This window comes from Seriola dumerili, unplaced genomic scaffold, assembly GCF_002260705.1.
Source record: "Seriola dumerili isolate Sdu_G_001 unplaced genomic scaffold, Sdu_1.0 BDQW01000081.1, whole genome shotgun sequence".
Taxonomy (NCBI): Eukaryota; Metazoa; Chordata; class Actinopteri; order Carangiformes; family Carangidae; genus Seriola; species Seriola dumerili.
The window spans coordinates 2,356,651-2,371,058 of record NW_019174336.1 but is presented as its reverse complement, the minus strand read 5'-3'; the positions used below and the strand labels follow the sequence as shown (position 1 = coordinate 2,371,058).

The 14,408-nt window shown below is 41.9% G+C and overlaps 1 protein-coding gene across 3 annotated transcripts; it reads right to left on the bottom strand.

Annotated features, from left to right (window-relative positions):
- On the bottom strand, positions 1–8,281 carry nadk2 (NAD kinase 2, mitochondrial). Of its 3 annotated transcripts, none has more exons than XM_022744616.1 (12): positions 7,521–8,281; positions 7,314–7,402; positions 7,104–7,192; positions 6,715–6,796; positions 6,452–6,535; positions 4,147–4,286; positions 3,848–3,941; positions 3,569–3,712; positions 1,380–1,435; positions 1,246–1,299; positions 987–1,110; positions 1–892 (listed from the first exon to the last, which is right to left on the bottom strand). In XM_022744616.1, exons 1-12 carry the CDS (start codon positions 7,758–7,760, stop codon positions 754–756), a joined length of 1,335 nt encoding a protein of 444 aa, XP_022600337.1. In that variant the 5' UTR covers positions 7,761–8,281; the 3' UTR covers positions 1–753. The 3 variants fall into 3 exon arrangements, with proteins under 3 accessions (XP_022600337.1, XP_022600338.1, XP_022600339.1); XM_022744617.1 differs by having other exon boundaries at positions 3,569–3,664; XM_022744618.1 differs by lacking the exon at positions 3,569–3,712.
- Positions 8,282–14,408: the final 6,127 nt, after the last annotated feature.

The window sequence follows — 14,408 nt, the reverse complement described above, 5'->3', positions numbered from 1 at the left end:
TCTTTGACCACTAAAATCTACTCAGTTCATCCCTGAATCCAAGTGAATGTTTGTGCCAAATTTGAAGAAAATCCCTCAAGCCGTTACTGAGACACCACGTTCACGAGAATGACAACGTGAAATCATGAATCCTGTGGCTCTGATCAGCTGTTTGAGGAAATGACTGAGATATTCAAGACTTACGTCCTCAGTAGGAAACAGTGGGTTTGAGGCTGAGAGCCACAGACAGAGCAGAGAAGTCAGGATTGAGTGAGATTTGCTGACAATTAAAAAATTTAAATACAATATAACTTCCGTTTTATCCTTTAAAGGCCAATAATCAGAGGTTACACAGGTGTGAAGGTAAATCACAACCCTCTGTCCTGTTATGTCTGATCATCATCATCATCATCATCATCATCATGAATGACTGAAGTCACTGCTCTGACCTGAGTCCACTGCGACAGAGAGACACATTGAACAGTCGCTCAGTTTCTCCCTGACCCTTCTCAGCTCAGACTGCTGATCTGGATCAGTTCATGTCTATAAAGTGGATCACAGTCTTCATAACCTGGGGGGCTACAGCCTGTGAGAGTATCTGATCTGGAAAAATTCACACACGTAATAGAACAATAATAACGTTGATACCTTTATCAGGTATAAAAATATTCAACACCTGTAGAGGCTAGAAGCTAAAACCTGGTTCTTCCCTTTGACCTTGTCCCTTTGAACTCTGTTGGCAGAGAGAAACCAGTCAGGTGCTCCAGACTCGTCTCAGTCCTCCAGAACCACCGTCCGGAGCTGGTCCTCCTCGCTCATGCTGATCGTAGCGATGGCGCCGTCGTTGAACTCAAACGATGTCCCACCGTCGACCACCATGCAGGCATCCCAACAGCGAGAGCGGACACACACCCTGGAGGAGCAGAGACATGAGAAGGTTGAGGAGCTGAAACCCTGAGGTCTCATGTCAAGAGGCTGAGGAGCAGTCACTGAGGAGCGGTACTGACTTGCTGGCGAAGCCTCTCTGGCGGCTGCTGGAGAACACTCTGTTGACGATGGGCTCCCTGATGCTGTAGAACAAGCGTCGGTCATCCGGCCCGAACACCAGAGACTCGTTGTATCCATCAGTAACTGAACACACACACACACACACACACACACACACACACACACACACACACACACACACAGGTGATGTCATCACACAACACCAAGAGCTTAAAAATACACAAGTCAACAATAAACACAGGATGATTATCAACTCACCCTTTTCAATAAAGTCTGGATGAAGTGGGATTTCAAGACCTGTCAGAGATTTCCCTAAAAACACAGACAGGAAGTGATGTCAGTGATGTCAGCTCACAGTCAGGGAAACACACAAACTCTGCACATAATCGTACCGATTTTTAAAACCTCCTCCACAGACTGCTCAGACAGTTTGTTGATGTTGTACGACCTGTGGACACAGAGACAGAAAGTCATGAGTGAGCTGAGATGTGGACTGATACAGACTGAACAAGAACTGACACCATCATCTCATCACTGACTTCATTTAAAAATATGGTTTCTGGATCAGAGCTTCGCTGTCGTCTCATCACATGTTTGACTTTCATGGTATTCTCTCCTTTAGTTTTCCATTGACTGACAACTGGAAATGTATGTGAGCCCATAGACATCAGTGCTCTCATGTAGGAACCAGCTCCATTTGTTCCACTGATGACTCAACTGGAGAATTTATGATAAAAAAATAAATTGAAACTAATTTAACAGTAATAACACGCTCTGTTTTAGAGTCTGAAGCTCATTAAGGGCGTGTCCATATCACTTTTACTATATTAACAGAAGAATCACCTGCTTGTGGTTTTCTGCCTCCTCCACTCAGACTAGTTTCAGGTTTCATCCCTGTTTATCCAGGGGCTTATTAAATATGAACCACTTGTGTGACATTTTGTCATAATTGCTATGTGAAGTCTTGGGTAATGGTTAAAAAGTGTTTTGTGAGGTCACATTGACCTTCACCTTTGACCACAAGTCTAATCCATTTGTCCTTGACGGACAGACGGACAACCTGAGAACAATTTTCCTCGAGCTCTGACTGTCACTGCTCCATGTGCATGGTTCAGAAGAGCTGTAATTAGTCTCTTATTAATCATGGAGGTGTAACATGCAATAAACCAATCAGAGTGCGACTCATCTTCCCTTTATAAGTCAGGTACCATGTAGTAAGAAAGAAGCTTCTCTGCACAGCCTCATTTATGACCAGCAGACTGCCATGACACATGACAACGTTATACAACACACAGTATGTCACCTTCTGAGGCTGTGTTTTAATGTTCCACCTGACTGATCCAAACATCTGGAGAACATCTTCACCCATCTACACGTTGTGCACCCGCCTTATGATTACTCTCTTGATAATGCACCACTGACTTCAGAACTGGGTTTTGTTGGTCAGTCACTTTCCGCTGCCTCATGATAGCAATGTGCCAACACTGCACCTGACCACACCTCATTTTGAGACAAACACACCCATGGGTGCTTAGGTGTATTTGCTATTTAAACAATGTGAGCACTGGACAGGAAAAAGAAACTGTGTTGGTCTGAAACTACTGAAGACATGCTGTTGCACTTTGTGCTGGGTGTAAAATGGATTGTTAAACACATGAATTAAATTATTTAAATTAGAATTTACAGATGACACTAATGGATCCACTGATGCTGACAAAACATCCAGAGTCCGCTCCTGAAGCCTGACTCACTTCTCCACTCTCTGGACATAGTCTGTATGTCCAGTAACCACACTGCTTCTGTCACTACACACACACACACACACACAACTCTGTGTTACTCTGCACATATCTGAATGCCTCCTCCTTTGGTTTCTACAGGCCTGTTTAAAAGCCTCCGGACAGAGACTGGATTAAAGCAACAGTTTGATATTTTGAAAAGGAGCTGTGACAACACTCGTGTCTGTCAGGTGAGCATGAAGGTGGAGGAGGAGACAGATTTTTTGAGTTCAGCTTAAAGACTGAAAACAGAGATAGACGTGTTCACACGTGATCTGAGGAGGTGTTGCTACAAGCCAGATGTGTCCCCTGATTCCAGTTGCTATGCTAAGCTAAGCTGAGCATCTCCTGGTTTTACCTTCATACTATACATTCGACTTCAGACTGTACACCAGCAAGACAGTAAAATCAGCATATTCCCAAAATATCAAACTACTCCTTTAAATTTGTCGGTGGGTCTGTTTTTAACACTGCAGGAGGAACAGTAGAAGAAGAAACAGCCACAGGAAGCTGTTAGACTGAGATCAACAGGCTCCTATGACAATATGCCCCTGAGGAAGTAAACTCCTTTATAATGCCCCTGTGACCTTTCCTCTAGCTCCACCCCCTGCATAAAGGTTTCAGCCCCACTACTGGTCAGACTAACAATAGCAACATGAGTGTGAGGCCTGTTGGTTTGGGTCTGTAGGTCATGTTTAGTCTGCTGTTAAAGTGAGTAAATATTCTCTCTCTGGTGCTGATGTTGACCCTGAGTCATGTCCCCACTCCATGTGAAGCTGAAAGTAGATTATACTCATGTGTACCAGGCTTTGGATCCGGTTCCTGTACAGATGCTGAGTCCTGAACTCTTCTGCTTTTCCCAAGGGCCGTCGTCCACAGAGATCTCATAGTATGAGGCCCTATGGAGCAAGAGGTTAACATGGTGTTTGAAGGAGTTTAACTTCACCCTGTGGTGGACAGAGATTCCCCTGATGAGTGCTGGAGGTAGGGACAGGGTGGTGGTGAGGGGGCTGGGGGTTAACATACACACAGACACAGGTACACACACAGGTTTGAATGCAGTGGTTAGATGACGGAGGTACCTGGAGGACAGAGACTCTCCAATGAAGATCTCGTTCAGACTCCTGATGGGGAGCAGACTGGTCTTGGAGAAGCTATCGTGTAGAGTCCCGGTCCCTGAGAAATTGACTCAATTAGTAGAAGAACAAAACAACTTCCAGAGCCACAGATCAAACATCCTGATCTATAATTAATCAGTTCCTGATCCACAAATTCTTTCTGGTTCAAACACAACACAGGAGAGCAGACAGGAGACACGGACAGACAGGAGGAGGGGGACAGGTACACATGTTGGGGGTGGGGGTGAGGGGGGGGGTCGTACTCCGCTGGATGTCCATGGTGGTGATGCGGTGGGCCTGGCTGTGCTGCTCCAGGCTCAGCTGCTGCTCGTGCAGGTCCACCGGAGTGGGATTGATCCCTGTGCCCTCCAAATGCAGACGGATCCTCTGACGCCAAAGCCACCTGAACACAGCACGGGACAGGTGAGGGACCAGACACAAACTGAACCAGTGTCAGCTCTTAACTAGTTTAAATTTAAATTATATTCAACGGGTCACAGCTGTACAACAAGCTGAAAGGTTTATCAATTTTGTCTTAATGTGATGTTCATAAAATAAAAGCTAGAGACATACAAACAAAACACAGGATCAGGACTGTGGGCTTTATCAATGAGTAAATGAGAATATAGAAGGATGTAAATAATATGAATATAAATGTCAAATTTACACACAGATTTATGGTTTATCCTTTTTCCATGTTTTCTGAGATGCTCTCTGAGACACCGTCTGGTTTTATCCTCCCAAAGCTCTTCAGCCACTCAGAGGCAGAGAACCTCCACAACATATTGTCTTGTATTAATATAGAACCTAGACCTGCTTTATAATCAAACAACACATGGACATCTACCTTTAGACTATATGGACCTTTTAAGTATCTAAAAGCTTCTGATATGAAAACACAGTGTTTCTGATACTCAGACAGGATTTTACATCTTTGTCATGATGATCACGAGGTCAACAGCAGAACTACTGTTTACACATTACAAAGTGATCTACCAGGAATGTGCCTTTTCATGCACCTGACTGACCAACGCAGCCACTTCCTGGATGTCATGTTGCACTCCAGCAAAAATTGAGCCCGCTTCAACTTTTTGTTGCCAGATAACGCTTCACCGTTTTACTAAATGAATGAGAGGCCTGCGTCCTTGTGAACGAGGCCAGACATACTGACTGACAGTGACCCTCTAACAGCTGCCTGCTGGATGATCAGAGTATGATGTCAAACTATGAGCTAAAAGAGGCTAAAGGCTCTGTAGAGATGATTGGTTTTCTCTCCGTGAATGGTATTTATAGACTCAGCGTCCTCTTTGCTTCACAGGACTGATGGATTACCAGTTATCAATGACATGACCTCAGTGTATCAGACAATCAATGATGTCCACACAACATATAATTGATGTATTGCAGTCACAGCAGGCACTGTGTGCAGCTGCCTCCATACACAATGAATAGATATTATTTTTATAACAGACCCAGTGAACAGTGATTTAATGACAGTGAGACGTCTCAGTTCAAACTGGTTAACAATTACAAACTAGGTGAGGTAGAGCAGCACAGTCTCCAGACCTGAACCCTGTGGAGCTGGTTTGGGATGAACTGGACTGAACCTGAACAGAGTTGGACCAACTGTCTTTGTTTGATTTCCATTGTAGAGAGAACGACAGACTGAGTTCAGCTGCTGGAGGAGTCAGACATTTGGAGCAAGGCTGAACAATTAAATCGAGATGTTATCAAAATCACAATATTCAAATCAAAAAAGCATTTTTTTCTATTAGGTGAAAAAAGTGTCACAACATATTTTTATAAATGTAATATAAATGCATAGTGGTGCTACAGAGAAGCTCCCAACCTATAAAATCATATTCTGCTGGTGTGAGGGAACATGTTTGTTTGGTACAGACCCAACAAAAATCTCATCACCATCACTTATATCTTTTTTTTTCCAGTGAAAGTAACTCATATCAAAATATCTGCTAAAAAATAAAAATCACAATGATTTTTTTTGCACATCATTCAGCCCTAATTCAGATTCGATTTAGTTCAACCAGAAGATTCAATGATTCCTTGTTTTTTAAAAAGATTTGTTCTTTGCTTTAATGACAGAAACACTGAGACAGTGAATCATGTAAATTTAAATAACAGCTGGAAAAATGAAGGACTTCTAAATCTCAGTAGATATTAACCTAAACATGAAGACATCTTCTGACCCAGATCAAGTCTTCTTTTTTACAAAGCTCTGTGACCTGCGTGTCAGTGAAAACACCCTCAGTGTAAACCTCAGGTACAGTGACATCTAGCAGCAGCTATGTGATTTACACTGGACACAGGAGCTAGATTTAGGGTGAGGACACAGCTGGATTTATTCCAGAACACATGGGTGTTAAACTTGTCTTGAACAGCTGTGAGGATTTTTCTACAGGACTCTTCATATTACTCTTATATACATTGTTTTGGCAGGTGCTTATGAAGTAACTCACCTGTAGGTTTTCACTGATGGTGGAAATGAAGTGACAGAGCACACACACAGCGGAAAGAGGTGGCTCAGATAACTCGTGGGTAAATACGCACCTGAACTCACCACGGCAGAGTTTCTCCAGTGCCTCTGGGAAGGCTCGAGTGTAGCGAACAGGTAGACACAGATGACCTTCTGACCTTCAGGTGAAAGTGAAAACAGAGTGAGCTCAGCTGTTAGTGTGGATTAAGCTCATGGACTAACTTCCCCACTTCATTACTTTTCAAACAGCTATAACACAACAAGTGATCCATTTGTTCTATAACCATGAAACAATCCAACCCAGTGTTCTCGAGCAGTGTTCAGTTCAGTGCTTTACCTCTCAGGGTCAGTGTTTACTCCAATAACTGGTTTGTCCTTGCTTAAAACCTTACTGGCAACAAGTAGCATTGTCCCATCACCTAACAAAACAAACTGCAGTTAGAGAACTTGTATTGTGTATTTGCATCTGTTGTCTGAAGCCTTTGTTTGCCCCCTTTGTGACTCTTTGCCCCCCCCCCGAGCTGAATAAGTCAGAGTCCTGCCCATTCTCTACATCATGACTGGACACAAAAGATGGCGTCCAAGCAACAGTCTTTTATCAATTGTTCATTTATTCAAACAAAAAGCAGCAGCAAAGACCATAAAATCCTACTTTAACAAATTCTGACTTCCCTGGCATTAAACTGAAAAAAAAAACAGCAAACACAAATCATGTGAAGTTCCCACCTCCAGCAGAGATAATGGCATCTGCCCATCGCACCACCTCTTCATCATACTCTCCTCTCTTGACCACTCGTACATCTATGCCTTCTCTCCTGCAAACACAGAACTGTTAAACATACTTTTACACACTGTGCCCCAGCTCTGAAACAACACCCCCCCCCCCCCCCCTTTCTGCCTTTGAGGGACATGTTTGTCTGTCTGTCCACATCTTACCGCAGGCACTTCACCACATGTTCCACATTGTTGGTGTGGATGTTGTGTCTCTCCAGCAGGCCGCTGTAGCTGGAGCCCTTCATGGCGAGCTGCAAAACACAGGCACAGCAACACTGAAGAGACCCAGCGGCAGGTGAAATGGTGAAATGTAGGCGTGTGTTTGGCCTGGGGGGTGACAGGCATGCTCAGGGTGAAATGCAGTCTTACCAGCTGTTTTAAGTCCTCCTCTGACAGCCCTGCATAGCGATACCTCTGCTGCTCGAACTCATATCTCGTAGTCTTTGTAACCACTGCGACCTTTTCCGGTTTGAATCCGGCTCTCGGTTGGGAGGAGGTGTGGAGGGGCCGAGGTAAGCGTCCATGCAACAGGGTGACAGCTCTGCTCCCGAGCCACACCAGGTCCACCACGGAGCGGCGACTCATTCTTACCAGTGAACACACGACCATGAACTCAACTGAAAGTCCAGCTACACCTGCGGAGTCATGTCAGTCCTCTGCCTCATGTAGTCACCGTCCACTCACAGAGTCAGTTAGTACAGCAGACACACACCCCGCCGACAAGGACGGTCACCAGTTGCACCAGGCTCTCTCCTGGCTGGTAGGTGACCCGGGTGTAGGACTAGTTTCGGAGTACAGTGTTTCCTCAGTCAACTAACTGAACAGCAACGGCCTAACTATTTAACTAATTGTCTTACTAACCGTGGTTGGTAAGGTTAAAAGCTAATGTTACATTAACCAGCTTGGCTTAAATAGCTAAAAGTAGCTAGCCGTTGGCTCACAAGTCTTCCGCGAGGAGTCCCGCTTATCACACACTCAGGCCGGGTTAACGCCCGCCACAGAGCTTACTGAGGATGAGACACACACCTCCGCTCCGAAAGCTCTTTGAACACCAGGTAACTCACATGGGCAGCTGGAAAATAAGCGAAAGCACAGAAGAACACTGGCTACACAGCATGTACCATGCAACCTGGCACGTACCAGTCAGTACGTACTATACGTCGAGTCGAACGTGATTGGATACGTTCAGCGTTGACGTTTATTTTGGCTGCTGCCCTGCCGCTCGTGACCCCGGTGCGTTCAGGGGCGGATGAAAGAGTGGGGAATCATTAAAAACACGACTAGAAACGTCCCAGCTCTGTATAGTATATAACATAAACAGGGTCATCCCTAGTCCCACAGACACCGAAAGTCTTTTAATTGTAGTAGTTCTTATCATGTTCATATTTTATTTATTAAAATGATTTGTCTTTATATTTTCTTTAAGTTTTTTACCCAACATGCAACACAAAGTATGATGGAGTCGAGACAATTGCAACAATTTTTGCATTTCTCTCAGTTGCTCAGAGACTTTTTGAACTTACCCATACCATTTAAAGATGATTACATATGTCACTATATTTATTTTAATGGAAGAATTCCGATGTTGCAACTCACCTCAACCCTGGGAGCAGTTGCAACACAGATCAGAGACAGTTGCAACATTAAAAAATGCATTAAATTTAACTTTGTCTCAATAAGCATAGTATTCTGAAAATATGCAGTGTTTTACAATAATATTATAGCATTATTAATTTATCTAGGACAGTTATTGAGTTTTGTTTTGCATAGAAAATATAACCTATCTTGAGTCAAAATAGGCACTATTATCTATAAACTATCTATAAATAATCTGTAAATATTTATCTATAAACAGAACTGGCAATGAGAGGTTAAGAAAATAATATCTAAAATTACTTTTGTATTCTCTTATGCATTCAACTGAATAATTACTGTTGCATCCATTGTGCTATGGGACAAAATTAGCTGCATATTTCCTATTTTGAACTAAAAATGTAAAAAAAAAAAAAATACTGTTGTGTGGTCTGTTGTGATTTGGCTCTTGAGGAGTTACAATAACTCGTTGCAACTGTTCCCACCCTTTCAGCCATGACAGAACATCATGTGCTAAACACACTGACACGTCACTTAGAAATCAACAAAACAATGATAAGTAAGTTTTGATGAATTCTTAAAAAGGGCAGGAAAGTTTGACAAAAATACTCAAGAAACTCAAAATTAAAAAAAAAAAAAATTAAATTAAAAATTAATTTCATTCCTCCAAAACAATATTTAATAAATGCAGCAGCAGCTGTTGAATGTGTCTTCTCTGTTCCTGGTGGGGCAGGGTCTAACTATACTGTATGTGCAGTTTGAGCGTCATCACTCTAGCATGTTTCTGATTGGAAGAATAAGACTTGTTGCAGCTGTCCCACCACCCCCAGTCTCCCCTAAATGCTGTTTTGTAGCCCTGTCCACTCTGCCAAGAATGAAATTCTGGTTGGTAAACACTCAAACCTTCTTGTATTTGCGTGTTTACTTGCCTAAAGTCGCATCCTTTTATAGAGTGACAAAATATTGTAATTAGCCTGTAAAATACAGACTGTGTCACTGTGTTTTTTTAATTGTGGGAAGTGAACTGCTCCTAAGTTGCTAAAATCCAGTAACTCTCAGAAAAAATAAAAACTGAAGCCACTGACATGAATGGAACTGAGCCCCTAATACACATACTAATTTACAATATAAATGTAAAAAAAATATGTGAACGTTAGGGATAACTGAAAAGTGCCTAATCTGTTTTAAATAGTTTTAAACATAGGCCACTATGACCTGTAACTACTATTGAATCACATGATTATTCAATAATTGTGAAGACAGCAGAGGTCAGAAGATCCTCATCACGTTAAACCTGTGTGGGTCCTGAGTATCAGACACACGAGTCTTTGGCAGCTGAGCAGTAAGGAAACAGCACTGGTGTCTTGTAATTTCTCTGGGGTGTAAGAATTTGCCCTCAGCATGAAGTGTGATAGAATGAAATGAGGCCATGAGCCCCTCTGAATCTGTTATACATGAGAATAGAAAGGTTGGAAATGAGCTCAGATGGACTGGAAAAAAACATTTGGCTGGTTGATCAAGCTTTATTTCAACTTCTACCTTTGCTTCTGTGTTTGACTGATTTTCTGCTGATCAGTTTGGTTACTATTGATGAAGTTTTGAGTTTTTTAATAAGGGAATGTTTGATGAGCACAGACTGACAACAGCAGGTTATACCACCTCATGAGGACTTGAATCTGAACAACCTCTTTTCATGTTGGCACACAGTCACCTGGAGTCATGCTGGTTTTACTCTGTACACAGTCACCATCATGTACTGTGAGTCACTGGGTCAGGCCGTCTTCAGACCTCTAGGGTCCCCAAAAGCCCCTGGTCCACTGCTTGTGAATTGGATTTTAGTTATTTGATTAATTCCATAATTATGTGGGACTTTGCACTGCTAAGGCACAATATCAGCTCATGGACATCTGTTTCATCACCTAATGTTACAGTCCTGTCTGTGAGAGGGGCCCTGTGTCACCAGTGCCATTTAACAGGCTGTTGACTCCATGCTCCTGCTGAAGCACCAGCACTGCCTTGGAAATTGTGCAATGCAATAATGTGATGTAAAATCGCCTGTCAGATGGTTTTGGTGATTTGATTATTTACAAATCTGTTGCAGACTTTTGGCCACTAAAACATCAACAACAACATCAATATGTTGAGATTTATTATTATGTAAGAGACTGACAGTAGGTCTGTGACTGTTATAATAATTGTTTCTGCGGTCATTTAGTTACTGTCGAGGCAGTGGAGGAGTCAATGTACAGTTTCTTATAGAAGCTGCTCTCACAATATAACAAGAACTCAAGTGTCCGGTGTAGGAGCCGTTTATTGTGTCTGTTTATTGTTGTTTATAGGTTACAGCAGGCCATATCACGGGTGGTAGTGGTAGGTGGTAATGGCAGGCGGAGTCTATGTAACACGGGTGTAACAGGCCAGTTAATGAGGCACGGGTGATGAGGAGGTTGCACGTTTTTTTACCGCTCCGGCTCCAGGCACAGGAAAGATAAGGCCAGCCATGACAGCACATTTCACCTTTGCAATAACAAAAAAAAAAATACTGTTAATCGAATTCTTTAATAAATGGAAGGATTATCTGACAGTAAACACTGACAACACTGGCTGGACCTCAGTTCCTGAAGCGTGTCAGACCAAGGTCTTCTCCCCGGGGTGGCCAAAAAGAGGTCAAGATAGTTACTACATCTGGAGCTGCAGTGTTTTCCAACAGGGCTGAAGTGCCTCATTCAGTTTCTCACTGTGTTTCTTACCAAACTCATTCAAATTTAAATGAAGATTTTAACCTCCATATGTCCCATAAATACGACTAAACATCCAACTGTCCTGTGGCTCTAGATTCATTGAATGAATAAAAAACATTATGGACAGAGGTTGGGGTCATTAAATCTAAAAGGGTCTGTGTCGTTATTAAGAAAAATGTGTTCGTTATGTTTTTGAGATAACTTGACATTTGGATTTCCTACAGAACTGCTCATGCACTGTCCAAAACTGGAAAGAGGTTTGTCCTGTGTGAAAAATAAAAGGTTTGATGTTAAATGTTGATATTTCTTGAGTACAGTTTTTTCTTGACAAGCATGGCACAAGAGGAAAGGTCAAAGGTCACCACACATTAGAGTTTGTCCTGTTCACTAATTCTCCTCACTAGTACTGAGCACACAGCACATACAGTTACACAGAGATCCACTAGGGGGCAGCAGCTCAATGATTACCTTTCCATTTTGGTAAAAGGATTTTATTGTTGTATGTGAACGCCAGTGATTTTGGATATGATGACAGTCCACTACAGTGTGTTGTGACACTGACTGTGTGAACTGTTGTACCAGACTGTTACTGATGATGTGATGATATTTCTAATGTTACAGCACAGAGGCAGAGCAGCAGGTCCTGAGCTGATGTAGAAGGAAAGTGAAGTGTGGACTGTGGTTCACACCAGACGTCAATGGTATGATTGTGTATTTTGTTTGGATTGAGATGCAGATTATTGTCTGTGCTCCACATGACTGACTGATGAAGATGTTTACTGTCATGTGTTCTATTGCTAATGGAGATGAAACCTATAGTGGTCGTGCTTGTATACTTATGTTAACAGAGCTGTGTTGGTATGTGCGTTGGTTGCTGCAGGGCTCCAGATGATGATGGACTCTCTGGGGCAGTGAGGGACACAGCGCTAGTGGAGAGAGAGGTTGAAGTGGTGGTTCTGCACATTCTTAGAAGTCGTTATCATTATAACTGGGAAGGACAAAAAATGACGTATAATTAAAAAAAATACATAAATAAACACAAAACAAATGCATGAATGAAAAATACAATTTCTGTATTTTTACTTTTATTTATTTATGCATTTCTAGATTCATTTATTTATGTATTCATTTATTTCCATATTTGTCTAATCATGTAGAAATACAGGAATAAATAAATAAATTAATAGATCTAGAAATAATATATATACATAAATAAATACATAAATATAGCAATAGTATTCTTCTATACATTAATTTTGCATTTATTTATGTTTTAATTATTCATTTATTTATACTTCTGTCATTTTTTCATCCTTCTTACTGTTGGAATATTTCAGGCTATTAAACCTAAAACTGTTTAATGATTTACACTAGTGGATATTTAGGTGCTAAGGGTGAGTTGTGGTTTAAACATCTGCCTCAAGGAAACTATTTACAACCACTGATAAGGACCACTCTATGGGCATGTGTAGGGGGCAGCCGGGGGTAACAGAGGTAGTGCTAATTTATGTGTAAACACTAACTGTCTTCTTTTTGGCGCGCTGAGTTTTAGGTTTCACTTAGGGTCGGAGTCAGATGGGAAGGAGGAAGCCAGCAGAGCCAATCAGAAGACGGCAAAACGCCCGTGCACATTTCTTTGTTTGTATCTGTATAAATACACTGGATCAGGGAAAGTTAGGTTGTCAGACTGTGGACTGACCAACACTTGTTATTGGTTAGGGAAATACACATCTGATCCAGAATTCTGTATTTGTTCATTGCTTGTTGAAAAGATTTACTAAACAAATTTAACTAAATTCTTTGGTGTGGACATTTACTGGTCTTTTGAGTATTTTGAACACTGCACACACCCCGTGGGGGGGTGAGAGTGTTTTCCTCCAAACAGCAAAAAGCTCCTTCATTACTTACCTGCAAAATTCATGGAAACTGTAACATTTCTTTTCAGGATACCTTCCGGATCAGACACTCTGACCAGATAGTGGTGCTACAAATTAGTTATGTTAGCAAACAGTTTTCTATTCACTCATCCAGGAGACACATAACACATGAGGATTCGTTTAGCTCTGTGTTTGGTCTCCACCACCTCCTAAAATAAATATGTGGCTCTTTATCTTCTGAATGCTCTACTACGTTCACCAGCTGCTCTGCTCTGGTATTTTTACTTTTACAGAAGGAGAGTATCAGAATACTTCATACAACCCTGGTTATCACTGACATACAGTGTCTTCTGAAACACAGCATACTGCTGCTGTGGCTGTGGGGCATAAAGAATGAGAAAATTGGGATTTGATTATAAATTGTTTAAAGTAAGCTGTGAGTATTGACCCTCTTGAGACAGTTTGGATCATTAACAAACGTCTTCAGAAATATTTCATTCATTGGAGCGACAGTGACCGGGGAATAGTGTTTGTAAAAGGCTGTGACCTGATTTGAGGGGTATTCTTCACTAATTATGTTCAACATCACCGGGGAATAGTTTTCCATACAGTGAGGTCACTTATTACAAGTTCTACTTTTTTCAGCTAATTGTGGTGTGACTTTGACTCTGTGGAATTACCTTAAACTATAACACTTCCCGAGTGAGATGATGCGTATCAGTTCAGCTTGGTTATTGTTTTATGAGAGAATCAATTCTGTGTTTCTGCAACGTACAGACTCCATAAGAGCGAGACAAAGTGATGAACGTGTTACAGATACAAAGGAGAGTGAGGAAGAGGATGAGAGGAGAGGTGAGGAAGATGTAGAAATAACTCCATGAGGATTTTGATCACAACTCTGAACAAAGTTTTTCATACATCTGGGTTTTAGCTGAAACTGTGTCACAGGGCTAACAGTGTTATTATGGGACAACCATTTTCTAATTTGTCCTCTTAGTCTCGCCCCCTCCCCCCTCTGTCTCTCTTCTGGTGTCTCCCCTCCCTTC